The sequence below is a fragment of the Drosophila teissieri genome, chromosome X (assembly GCF_016746235.2).
Source record: "Drosophila teissieri strain GT53w chromosome X, Prin_Dtei_1.1, whole genome shotgun sequence".
NCBI classification, from domain to species: Eukaryota; Metazoa; Arthropoda; class Insecta; order Diptera; family Drosophilidae; genus Drosophila; species Drosophila teissieri.
The window spans coordinates 16,140,966-16,154,854 of NC_053034.1; the positions used below are offsets into that span (position 1 = coordinate 16,140,966).

The 13,889-nt window shown below is 37.3% G+C and overlaps 1 protein-coding gene across 1 annotated transcript in view; it reads right to left on the reverse strand.

The window, feature by feature from the left end:
• LOC122624752 (voltage-dependent calcium channel type A subunit alpha-1) overlaps positions 1-13,889 on the reverse strand; it is a 52,459-nt gene that overhangs the window by 20,141 nt on the left and 18,429 nt on the right. Inside the window, exons 16-21 of the mRNA XM_043804438.1 lie at positions 10,245-10,388; positions 9,696-9,897; positions 8,081-8,245; positions 7,852-7,962; positions 7,647-7,730; positions 5,664-5,669 (exon numbers count right to left, since the gene is read on the reverse strand). Coding sequence (XP_043660373.1) covers positions 5,664-5,669; positions 7,647-7,730; positions 7,852-7,962; positions 8,081-8,245; positions 9,696-9,897; positions 10,245-10,388 — 712 coding nt within the window. The remainder of the gene's footprint in view (positions 1-5,663; positions 5,670-7,646; positions 7,731-7,851; positions 7,963-8,080; positions 8,246-9,695; positions 9,898-10,244; positions 10,389-13,889) is intronic.

The window sequence follows — 13,889 nt, forward strand, 5'->3', positions numbered from 1 at the left end:
TTTGAGTAGCAGGTGCTGACACTACAGTGTCCTCGTTGCCTGTTGCAAAAGACATACGTCATTGGTGTGGATTACGTGATCGAAAATGGAAAGAGCATCTAACGTCGCAGTGTACATCTCCAAGTCCTCGATCGAGAGTTATATACACGGGATGTAGGATATACGGAATGGCATGAAAGCTAAGCAGAGAGGCGCTATACATCACTACCTGTGATATATATGTACTAGTTGGAATCGCTCTGCGGGTTATGCGGGCTATTATTTGGTTTACAGATTATACAGATTTACGATTTAGATATAGACATAGATTGATATTGAGATTGAGAGAGAGGACAGTTGTTCCTTGCGAAGATGTGAGTCTTGGGAAACTTGGGACGACGCACTTAAAGGTAACTTGGATGGACTAATCTAACCCAAAAATCGAAAATTGGGATGCGGGTAGGTACACACAAGTATACATATATATTGATGATCACAGCCCTGGCTATACTCGCTGATTTATATATATATACAGCCGTGGACGTATAAATAGCACACATCAGAACAGTAACTTTAGATCGATTATTTCAGAAGTATTTGGCTTTCGATTCCAAAAATTTTGATGTGAATTGATTATTGCTCTCTTCTAGATGACGTACAACCCAAAAATTTACCATTATCATTTTTTTCTTCTGCTTTATGCTTAATTTTCGTTCGCGAGCGATTATTTAGCGTGGTCACAGAAATAGCACACTTTAAAGAACTTACAGCAAATTCCGTGTAAAAAGTGGTTTTTCTAAGTTTTTTTTCGTGATTTAAAAAATTTCGTCAACAAATTAATGTAATTTAATACAAAAGTTGAAAAAATGGGTCGAGGAAAGCATTGTTCAGTTGAAGAAAGGAGGATGATATTCAACCTAACTGAATCTGGCAATACACCTGCTGAAATTGCCGAAATAATGAAATGTTCGAGGAAAATGGTATATAATGCACTAAAGGTAGTGAAGGAAAACACAGCATATTTGACCAATAAAAAAAAACACAAACCAAAGCCACGAAAAACTGATCCGCGTACAGATATGCTCATAGTACGGAAGAGCAAGGCGGATCCTTTCAAGTCCTCCCGCGAAATTATGGAGGAAATAAATAAAGAATGTGGCACAAATGTATCGAGGAAATTAGTGGCAAGAAGACTAAATGAAGCTTCCCTCTTTGGACGCATCAGCAGAAAAAAACCGCTCCTGTCAAAACGCAACATATCGCAACGATTAAGTTTCGCACGGGCCCACCGGGATAAGGACCTGAGTTTTTGGAAAAACATCCTTTGGAGCGATGAAACAAAAATTAATAAAGTAGGACCCGATGGGAAAACATTTGTTCGTCGTCCAAAAGGCCAAGCTCTTAACCCCAGGTACACCATGAGGTGTGGGTCCGCTTTACCGGATCAATGGCGTAATGGATCGCTTTATGTATGTGGACATTCTCAAAAATCAAATGGAACCATTTACGTTTGAGAACATGCCTCTGAAATGGATATTCCAGCACGACAACGACCCAAAGCACACATATCGTGTCGTTAAAAAGTGGTTGAAGGACGAATCCATCCAAGTTCTGGAATGGCCGGCTCAAAGCCCTGACATAAATCCAATAGAAAATCTATGGAATGATGTCAAGGTTATGATATCCAAAAAAAAAAATTTCGAATCTTGACGATTTGTGGAAAGGTGTCCAAGAAGCCTGGAACTCCATTCCAAAGGATAGATGTCAGGATCTTGTGGAGAGTATGGGTTGAAGATGTAACGCAGTCATCAAAAATCATGGATACTCAATCAAATATTAAATTTGCTTTACATTAATTACTTTTAAACTTATTTTTTATGATTAATTGAAGATATTTGGAAATTGTGCTATTTCTGTGACCACGCATTTTTCGTTGTTTTTTAGTTTTGAAATTTTCACATCTTTTTTTTTAAACATTTATTCATTTTGATTAATTAATTTATTAGTTTATAAGCTAAGCTATGAAGAACGAAAGCTGTTTTATTTCCAAGAAATTTTTTTTAATTAAAAAAACTATTCAAAAAGATGAACTTCATTTTGTGCTATTTATACGTCCACGGCTGTATATGTGATCTCATATATAAAGGTTAACTAGCTAGGAGTAATTACGTAGAGAGTGGGCGAACAAATAAAAGAAAGTTGAACTTGAATCTACGGATGATTCATCGATGCGATCGATCTACTCGTATTATAAAGAATTGAAGTTCAAAATGGAAATTACGATTCGTGGCAAACATTCTGGTTGAAGTTAAGGTTGGCTAAATTTGCTAATTAGACAAAAGAATTTTGTAGAGTGTTGCGTTGTGTTGTGTTATGGGTTTGTATCATATTGTATTGTTTGGTTTGTCATCGTTGATGTTGGAGTTTTGGTTAGTTTGGTTGAAAGTAGAAAGCTTGTTAGGATAGATTTGTTTACTTACATCCTGTTAGTCAGAAACCATTTTCAATTGAAATTTTTGGATTTGTTTTGAGACAAATCAATGTGCACACAACTCATAAAGCGCACAAGAAACGATTCGTATATATATTTGAATATATATATATTTATATATATGTACATATTTTTTTGACGACTCAGGCAATTGTTCAATCATTGTTGTAGTTGTTGTTGTTAGTTGTAGTAGTAGTAGTAGTAGTAGTGGTTGGTGTTGTTGAATTTATCATTCAGCAGTTTGCAATCGATTGCAATCAGATATTCAGATTTGTAGTTCAGATCGTTGCAATTTACAAGACGAATAACAACAGGGAAATGTTTATGATAGTTTTTTGCATTCAATTGGTTTCGTTTTTTATTGGTTTTAGTTTTTTTTTTCAGTGCAGTTAATATACACTCAGACGTTTGACGATCGATCAATCACAGGTCAAACGAAATTCGTTGGGCGGCGTTCAATTTGTTGATTTTCGTAATGGTTTTAACACAGTTTTTGTGATTTTTTCGTTTCGTTTCGTTTCGTTTTGATATTTTTTTTTTGTTTTTTTGAAAAATACAGAAAACAAATAAAGTAGAGTTGAAAATTAGTAGGACAAGTTTTCTGCAGTTTCTAGCAGGCATACAAAGATAGATCAAGATCAATATCAGTAAGCAGAGAGTTTTCTATGTTGTTGTGTGTAAAACATGTTGTATGTCATTGTACTAGTGTCTCGATTGTTTTCTAATTCATTTGGTTTGGGGAGATTACAGCTCGGCAGGGTCTAAAACTCGACATGTTTCTATTCACGCAGATCGGCTTAGCTATGCTAGGCATTTGTTTCATATTCACTTCTACGAGGGCTGTTAGTTTTGATTAAAAAGGTATTGAAAACAGAAAAGAGAGCAAGGTTGATAGACGAAATGAGTTACGAAAACCGAAAGTTACCTCGCAAATGGATTTTATTTTGTTTTATTTTTTGGTACCTCTCTTACCCAGGACTTTTGTAAGGACTCGCCGGATCTGCGGTGGAACAACCAAGGCAAGCAACTACTTCAGCATTGGAAACTTCTTAAGCAGTTAAAAGAATTTGGGGTTGCGTGTGTTTAGTAAGCGGAAGCCAAAAAACTTATTGGTTAGAAAAACTCCGAGTGAATGGAACGATCAAACCGCAAATGTGTGAGTGACTCGAGTTAATGGTTGGCATCAGAACCAGAATGTGTATCTGAAGGTGCAAAAGGTGTGAAATGTGGAGCATGCAGGAGATGTAACGAAAGCTAATCCAAATCCCTACTAAAAGTTGCAGTCATGGTGGTGAAAGATGTGAGCATAGCAAAACTGAATGTGGCGGTGTTAAACAGAATTCTTCTTACGGGGCATTAATTTACTTTTCTTATTTTTTGATTTTTCGTTTTTGAGGCGGAAGTAAGCATATCTGGAAAGCCATCCTCTGTCTTATGATAGTAAGAAACTACTGGCTGAGCCTGCGAAAAAAATATTACCCAGAGAGAAAACTAGCAGAAGCAGGCGGAAAATGGGCTGGGATTTTCGCAATCAATCACAGACGCAAAAAAAAATATATATATTAAACTAAAGACCAGACAGTAGTATTGGAAATCATGCTTTTGAAGAGTCATTACGATTGTTCAAGATCAACAGAATTCGATAGACGTACTATGCTATATGTTAAAAAGTGAATCCAGTCTGAGCCGCAGTTCTTGCAGTTTCTCATGTAAGTACCTCTTTGGTTGGCCTCAATGCAATTTACTCGCCGACTTCGAATGCGACTACTTACAGTTACAGTGTAACAGATCGACTGTTGGGCAGCTCAACTCAGTTCAGCTCAGAAAATACCTCATCCGATGCACAAGTTCGATGTGATAATGATGGCAATGATGCTGACTTTGATCTGGCTTTGGTTATATATCGGTTTATATATCGAATAGTTTCTCGAAGCATTATCCCATATGGGATATTCTCAGGTTGAAAGGGGGTTTGCGTATATATTTTCGGTGTGTGCATGATGGACAGTGTGAGTGGAGTGAGGCGTTTATTCGCAACGAGTTTTGGGTTGTTGGGTTGTGTGTTCTGGTGGCTTGGTGACGAATGTCGTGAAATTGCAATATCGATTAAACCAAAGAAGTCCATGTGCACTGTTAACCAAACGGAAGCAAGTGGATCAAAACTCGAACAAAGTTGCATAATACTTATGCATATTGTAGGCACTTAAGGTTCAACGCAATCGGTTCAGCAAAGGTCTTACTATTGTAAGACTCGGGTATTACTAACTTATAGGCAGATTACACTGGCTTCCGATCCTTTAGTTGCTCATAATCTCTGGTATTTTTTATTCGATATTTAGACTGAAATTATTTATGAGTACAAACATAAGTTGTACTAACTAAAACCATTTAAAGGTATGAGAGCCCTTTTAGATTCAAAGTATGAGCAACAATAGTATCGCTAAGATAAAGCCATTAATATTTATGTAGAAACTTTGGCCTGCTTATTTAGGATGCTTATTTAAAGTGATGCTTATTTGTAGTTTTTGGTTTTTAAAGCAAATTTGGCAAAGTCTTGAACTTGAGCTTCTAAACTCCCAAGGATTTGACAACACATATATGTATGCATGGGTCACCCCTTCGCTGTACATTCCACCATTATCTTTTGATTATCGCTCGACTATAAGCCTATAAAAGCAACTTTTTACAGGAGACAGAAAAGACAGTTTATAGGTAACCATAAAATACAGATAGATATAGTGACAGACAGAGAGACACAGTAGCAAGTACAAATCGCAATGTAGTGTGCTAGGCAACAAAAAAATCGAAATGCCAAATCAGAAACGGAAACGGAAATGAAAATAGGAAATTTAAGCGAGATGGTTTAACTAAGTGAAATAAGTATATATAGTGTCGCACGGAAAAAATGGAGCTAATTGTGGGTGAGTTAATAATTATTGTAGTAAGAACTAAAATGAAACTAGGCAGATGTTCTTAGGCACAACGAAAATGATATAGAAGTTAATAGTCAATAGTTAATAGTTAATAGTGAATAGTTAATAGAGTTAGAGGATCGTAATTAATAAGCTTTTCTGAAGGTGGAAGGCCATTACTTAGCGTTTTAAGAATCTAGGTTCATCGATTGGTATTGGAATACACATTGAAAACTTTTTGGATAAATGCAAAATCAGTGTAGACAGTGTTTCGTACTTACATCGTGCTGCAGGTTGTGTCGTTTGGTTGTACATGTTGTAATCGATGTTCGGATGTAGTTGTTGTTGATGATGATATATATTGATAGATAGATATAGCCACGTTCACACATACACGGACACCGGCCACCGGAAGCCGGCCACATGTGTGTGTGTGCACGTGCAAGGATGCGATTATGCATGTGTATATGTGCGTGCACGCGGTTGATTTACAGACACAGTAGCAGGACATACACATACACATGCATGGGATTGGTTTTGATTCGATTCGATTCGATTGGTTCAGATGTTCGGATGATGGATCATTTGGAATCATTTGAATTGTTGATCGATTGTTTGATTAATTTGGTCGATTAATTCGATATGTTGATTGATTCGATTTCATTCGATTGGGATTCCATTTCAGATTTCGATTGATTTCATTTGATTTTTGTTCACATTTTGCATATAATAATCGTTTTTGAATTTGAATTTGATTGGTTCAGTGAGTTGATATATAAATATTTTGTTTTTTTTTTCATATACAAATTCGGTGGTGAATTGGTGGCATTGGTGATTGTGGTAGTGGATCGGTGGATCAGTGGATCAGTGGTACAGTGGTTGGTGGTGGTTTTTGGTGATCGAGGGAGACATATATAGAGTTTGTTGCACATTCATTGCATTTGGTATTTGTAATTACATAGATGGTATTGTTGTTATTGGTTGTTTTGTTTTTGTTGTTGTTGTTTGTGTTGAAGTTATTGTTGTTTGAACGTTGATTGAATTCGATTTCAATTCATTCCCGATGTGGCCAATTGCAAAGGACATATAAAACGTGAAGTTCGCATATATAAATTATACATTATATATAAGATAATTGTACACCAGTGTATAGATGTGGAGATTTGCGTGAGTTATATATATGAAATTACACATTTTTTGAGATGTGTGCGTGGGTTTTTTGGATTGTTGTCATTATTGTGTGGATATATATTTATATATATCATTGCGTGAGTGATTATTATATATATTTTATGTAATTTTATATTTTTTTTTATATTTGCATTCATCGAAACATATTTTTGGATTGATTCGGATTGGGTTTTCCCGATTTTGAAACCACATTTGGTTTTTGGTTTTCGTACATAAATAAATATGGAAAAGGAAATCAAAAGAGATATATGATTATTAATTTCTGTAATTTGTGATGTTTTGTTTCGTTGTTGTTTGGATTGGTTATACTGATTGTGTGTATTCCTTATCATATTCATAAAAATAACCAAATCAATTTGGGTATCGGTGTCTGAATGTAAAAGGATAATTGAAAAAATATGTTAAAACAGTGGGTGTAAACTGTACTGTCCTTGCCATCTGTGCATAGTGCCAAATCCTCACTGTTGCGCTGGATAAAAATACGACTTAATGCTAAATGCGGTAAAAGTCCGCAAAAAGTGTATAAGATATATGGTTTAAAAGTCCGCAAATCGGACGAACTCGGCTGATTCCCCCCATTAAAGAAGCAAATCGTTGGAAAGGTTTTCAAGAGCCAGATCCAAAAGCTAGTGACTCTTGGGAGATGCTAACTGGAGCCAGCATTTTTCAATATTTTTCAACATTTTTCATATCTCTACCCCTGATTCTCTGAATGTTTTGAGTAAAATAGTTTTTGGCAAAACAACATTCGTGTGCATGTGCCTAACGTTGATTGCGAAATTATATAGACTTAAAGATACACCCGAGATACATGTATATGCACATACGCATCAGGGTAATCTTATAGATACTTATTAGATATTTTCTTCTTTCTTAGTTGCGTGTTCTTGTTAAGGTGTGCTTGTGTCGAAGTTCAAGTGTGGACATGTATCTTGGCAAAATAATGAAGCTAGATACATTTGTTATTAAGTTTGGCATAACATTGTTTCTTGTCTTGCATAACGGCACAGAAATCGAACACAACAATAATATGTATGCTCTGAGTTGTGTGGTGACAAGCAACTGATAATTACCCCGAATTCCATCCAAAGAGCATCCACAATGCTGCCCAGCACGGTGATCAAATCGAATATGTTCCACGGGTCCTTGAAGAAGTTCTACAACGCGATCAAATTCAGAGTATGTATTAATGTGCAAAGTAACAGTCAGTAATTAGTAATACAAAGAGTCAAAAGGAGATTTCCTATCTAGGGATATACGTAATCAAAAAACACTCACCTTAACACCGAATCCAATGATTTTGAGCACCGTTTCCACACTAAACATGCCGGTGAATCCCATGTTGATGTACTTCAGCGACTTTTCGTACATGTCTCCCTGATTGTGATACTGTGGGATTAACAAATGTGATTAGATACAATATAGATATACATATTGACACGTGATTAAAAGCATATTGCAGGGAGATCAGTAGACTGCCAAAGTGGTTCAAGGTCCAGCAACTTACCTTCATCATCAGCAAAAGGGTGTTGAATACGATCAACATCATGATGAAGTACTCAAACGGCGTCGACACCACAATGCGCCACACTTTATACTTGAAGGTGTTCCGGTTCTTGGGCATGTAGCGTTCGAGGGGACGTGCTCCTATAGTGAAATCGATGCAGGATTTCTAGAGTGAAGAGAAATGTAGTTATGCACATGAATTTCGGAGGTCCTTGCAGTGACGCTCGTGGCTAAATGCATTGCACAATGCAAATACATTTTGTAGCAAACGTTAACTAGGGTGTCTTAACGCCTATATTCTTTAAAAGCACATCAATGCGAATACCAGTTTGTCACACTACAAATGGGTTTTCAATGCTATATACACACATTAATCATCAACATCGATTTAAACCACTACATTTCGACACCAATTTCGACAAACGAATCAAGCCAAACTCAAAATGAAATCGATACGTATATGCAAATGGTTTTGAAGCAAAATAATAAGGTTCTACCCCCATAGTTAAAGGCGAATACATTCATTTAACACATGCCCAATTTGAAATTTATGCTTTTACTTTCGAGGTTCGACTAGCAGGATGTGTCTGTATTTGGAGTGGGATCACCCGTTAAAGTTTAAACTAAAATTACACTTTTCTTACGATGTTTCCTCTACCCGCGGATGTTTGTTGAATGCATACTTACAATCGTCTGTGTTCGCGATTTTGGATGTGATGGACAACGCTTGAACGCTTTGAAAAGCTTTGGCAACTGACTTAACGATACAGATCGTTAAATATTCCAAGACTACGGGGGAATATTTAAGGACTATCGTGTGTGAAATGATACATCTCTATTTTCCGGTAAATGTTCACTATTTATATCAAAAAGGCAACTAGTCGAGGCTTCTAAGCGAATGTTGAATAATATTCATATTTATATGTATATGGTTCTGGGGACTAGGGACTAAGTCGTTTCGATTCCCACCAAAATACACGAGAATCTACGGGCGGATCTATACGCAAATGTATTCAAACATATATGTTAAAGATATATGTATATAGAAAGAGTGTTTTTTTTGTGGGGGGTGTTATTGGGGATCATCCACAACGAAGGGCGAAAAGCAAGGCAAACATTTTGAGTACGTACGAGTACATGTGGAGCTAGACTAGGATTTACGTTCTTGGATTTGGACACATTCGATGTACGAGTAGAGTTTTGGCTCAGTGTACAGTGTGTACTTGTTGTGTTGGAATTGGAGTTGGAGTTCGTTGACTTATAGGTATATATAAGTATATTCTTGAAAAGTAGTAGTAGTTTTGGGGGGTAGTAGTAGTTAGTAGTAGCAGTTGTGGTAATGTCGATAGCGGGCTTTACGAGTTAGTGAAATGTACGTGCAAATCAATCAATCAATTCATTACAAATCAACTTTAACTTTGTTAATGTTTTTTTTTTTTTGTTTTTTTTGGGGCAGGGGGGGCAGGGTGTTTTACATATACGACTAGCAGTACATTACACACACAACACACACATAATTTATAAGCAGAGAGAGAGAGAGAGAGAGACAGACAGAGAGAGGTAGAGACTTGGACTCACATATTACGGGTATTACGGGGCGGATGGGCGTGGCTCACCTGATTTTTGTCAATTTCGCCATCTTGTAACTCAGCTTCGCCTTGCTCTTGAAACGTAATAATAATCAAGGCCACGAATATGTTGACGAAGAAGAACGGAAATACAATAAAATACACAATATAAAATATGGACATTTCGATCCGGAAATTTTGGATTGGACCCCTATCTTCATAAGTGGCAGCCATTGAGTGTTGCAAGACCCTATTAATCGGTATGTTCGCAGTTCAATCGGTATCGGTATAGGTATCGGTATCGGTATCGGTCGAAATCGAGATCGATCGATGTGGAATGCGTGTGGATGGACATTCAGGTGCAGTTGGTATTGTGTTGTGGATTGTTGAAGAAAGAGAGGCAAAAGATATTAGTTAGCTATGTCTTCCATTTCGCGTTGCTCATCCGACAGATAGACAGAGAGTTCGATAGACAGGATACAGATACATATTACAGTTCAAGATTTATAGATTTAGATGTAGATGTAGATATAGATATAGCGGGGGGAAGTATACGTAATCGATCTTATCAGTTAGAACAACAACAAATGGGCTTACTGTGGCCATCCCTCGCCGGTCTGAACGGCGAACAGGGTCAACATCGCAGCGGCCACGTTGTCGTAGTGAAAGGCCCGCGGTTTCCAGACCCTTTGCTCCTGTTTGGGCAGCAGTTCGTCCTCCTCGTACTTGAAGTAGTAGCCCCTTTGGTTGCGTTTTTAAGGGTTTTTTTTTGTTTTCGGTTCATTTGGGGTTTTCATGTTTTCATGTTTCATGTTTATGGTGTGGTTCAGTCAGTTGTGTGGATTTATATTAGTAATTTGATTGAGATTCATTTGAAAAATACCAACATAAGGTTTGCACAATAAAACACTAAGTTCAAAACGGAAAATAGGCAATGAAACTAAAGCATTTGGCAAGCATCTAAAAACTGAACAGAACATCAATTGGGAATCGTTATTTTGTACTATAATTTTTTGCTTTTTTCTTTATGTTTTGTAGCTTTTGAAATCTTAATGGCGTGGTGAAATGATTTTAATGTGAAATATACGAGTATGTGGAAATCGAAGTCTAGTGAACAGAACGACAGTTAGTTTTCTATAGAAACACATACTGGGGTGCCGTAAAAATCGTATTGTGTTATAGGTTTTTGCTAATGACCGCATTTACGTACTACCAATATAGTTAAGGATTTTCGGACACCCCTTGAAGAGTTAGCTTTGAGTCGATGAATGAATTTTGAAATGGCACGATGGTTAGTCAGTGGTGCAAGAAGCTGCTGTCACATCTACAAACTGCATTGACCTGGTACGAGTGGGCAATTTGACTTGGGTTAAGAGAGATCAACCCAAATCAACACTCGATACGGTCTGGAATAGGAAGGCGTACAAATAAAGAAATGCTCGAAAATCACTACATACGAGAAAAAACAAGAGAGAACGCTATAGTCGAGTTCCCCGACTATCTGATACCCGTTACTCAGCTTGTGAAAGTGCGAAGGAGTCTTCAGCACTGACAGCTTTTGGCGGTTTGTGGGCGCTAGAGTGGGCGTGGCAAAATGTTTTTTGGCAAATCGATAGAAATTTAGAAGACTAATACAAAAATGAAAAAATATCAAAACATTTTTCAAAAGTGTGGGCGTAGCAGCTTTGGGCGGTTTGTGGGCGTTAGAGTGGGCGTGGCAAAAAGTTGTTCGGCAAATCGTTAGAAATGTATAAGACTAATACAAAAATGAAAAAATATCAGAACATTTTTCAAAAGTGTGGGCGTGGCAGTTTTGCGCGGTTTGTGGGCGTTAGAGGGGGCGTGGCAACATGAATCGACAAACTTGCGCTGCGTCTATGTCTCAGGAGTCAGTATGCTTAATCTCAACTTTCTACCTTTTGTAGTTCCTGAGATCTCGACGTTCATACGGACGGACAGACGGACAGACGGACAGACGGACAGACGGACGGACAGACGGACATGGCCAGATCGACTCGGCTACTGATCCTGATCAAGAATATATATACTTTATATGGTCGGAAACGCTTCCTTCTGCCTGTTACATACTTTTCAACGAATCTAGTATACCCTTTTACTCTACGAGTAACGGGTATAAAAAGAACAAGTTCTAAGCCCATTACCCGTGGAATGGATGAATGGAATAAAATCTATGGGTCGACTTGGAGCTGTGGATCAAAGTAGAGCTCCCTTTTACTGGCACTACGTGGTTCGTAGTCCGTGGTTCGTGGTTCGAGGTTTTTGGTTTGTGGTTCGTGGTTTTTGGTTCGTAGTTTGTGGTTCGGCACGTTGTCGGTTCGGTGATGTGTAACAAAGCAGCTGCGCTCAAATGAATGGGTTCTCAACTTGAATTGGAAACAAATCAAGCTAAACTACACACCTAGTGTATTATAAAAATGTAAAACGCAAACATTTAGGTGTCAAGGTATATGTACGAGTATTCGAAACTTTAGCTGCTTGTAAAACTATTCGTCCAAATGAGCAGACGCGTTTTCAAAACTGCACAGGCTTTATGTTCCTAAAGTTTTACTCGAACCGATTTGAAATTTTGTAGTTACTCGAAAAAAAAAACAAAAAAATATAAAGTTTCATCGCTGGCGGCGTATAGGCGTGAGTGTAGATGCTAGTGGGCGTTGGGATGTACGTGTACATATGTATTGGGTTTTTTTAAGTAAAATTTTTATTGGTTTTGATTTGGTTGTCAATGGGGTTGACCACAGTTATTGCATACGAAGGCCAAACAGCTAAAACAAACCGATACTCAATGGCTTTTGGTTGTCGTTGAACGTCCCTTTGGTTGCAACGCGAGTATCGGACTTTGTTTTTCACTTCTCAACAGCGGCGAGTGTAGGAAGTACGCGGTGTTACATAATAATAATATAATAGACATAATGATACTCTTTACACACACAAATAACTTGGGAAAGAGCGCTCGTCATCTAGTTGGATATAGTCTACTGCAAAGTGGTTACGATTCCTACGATAGCACTATTCGTACAAACCGAAAACTGTCTCCTTTTTTATATTTATGTTTATGTTTTTATATTTCTGTTTCTGGAATAGATCAAAGACTGGTACTGGAACATACAAATAATGGCGTGTATGCATGGATGATGGCTAGATATTGGGATACACGTACTACGTGGCTTGGAATAAACTTGGCATAACTTGGAGTTGAAAGGAAGCCAGGACCTTGGACAAGAACTTGCATTCGAAGTGTACAGGTGGATAGGTGGACAGGGGGTCTTCTTGAGGTTGAGCTTTGCAACATCCGAACTGAGTTACCCTATCTATGTAGTAATCTAGTCTAAAGCGGTCCGTGGACTGCTATGCGCGTGCTTATTAAGAAATCTTCTGGTAGTAATATGGACTCTTTGGTATTTGGAGAATACCCAATTGCAAGTAAAAATGAAACATTTAAATATTGATATAATTGATATAATTGATAATTATGTGGTTTAAGTACACAAGCTAAACGCGAAGACTCTTGCTAGTTCCATTGGTATTGGTATTGGTATTGGTGTTACCCGAGCTTTGATTTTAGGTTTGTGAAGACAACATATACAAACATACACTGATACGGCTGATAACTGATTAAATATACATATATAAAATAATTATAGAAAATTAGGCGTAACTGGTAAGGTATTTCAGGTGGCAACTAGAAACTGTAGGTTTGCATTTCTATATCACAGATGTTGATTCGAACGCATTTTCTCTCTATTTCATATGCTTTTATCAGTCACTTTTTGATTCGGTTGGTTTTTTTTTTCTTTTTCTTTTCTCTTTCTTTTTTGCCTTTTCTTTTCAATTTTTGTTTATGGTTGATTTTGGTTTTTGTTTTCTTTTTCTTTTTTGCTTTTATTGTGTTGTTTTTGGCCCGTTTAATCGCGTGACTGTTAATTAGACAAGTCAGGCAAGAAAAACATGGCGAGAAACTATAAAATGCTACTCTTACATTCTGTTAAATCAGTGCACCTTTTTTGGTTTCATGAAAACAAACATGATAATAGAACAAACATAAGGGCAATAATAATAAGGCTCAGGTTAACGAAACAATCGTACAACACACATACAAAAACAGGAATGGATCTGGAAACTTATATCCTAAATGCTCTCTATTGGGACCACTTCAAATTTACACAAACGTGGGCACTTTTAGTTATATACACTAGGAGGGCTTGATTATCTAACAAAGATAAC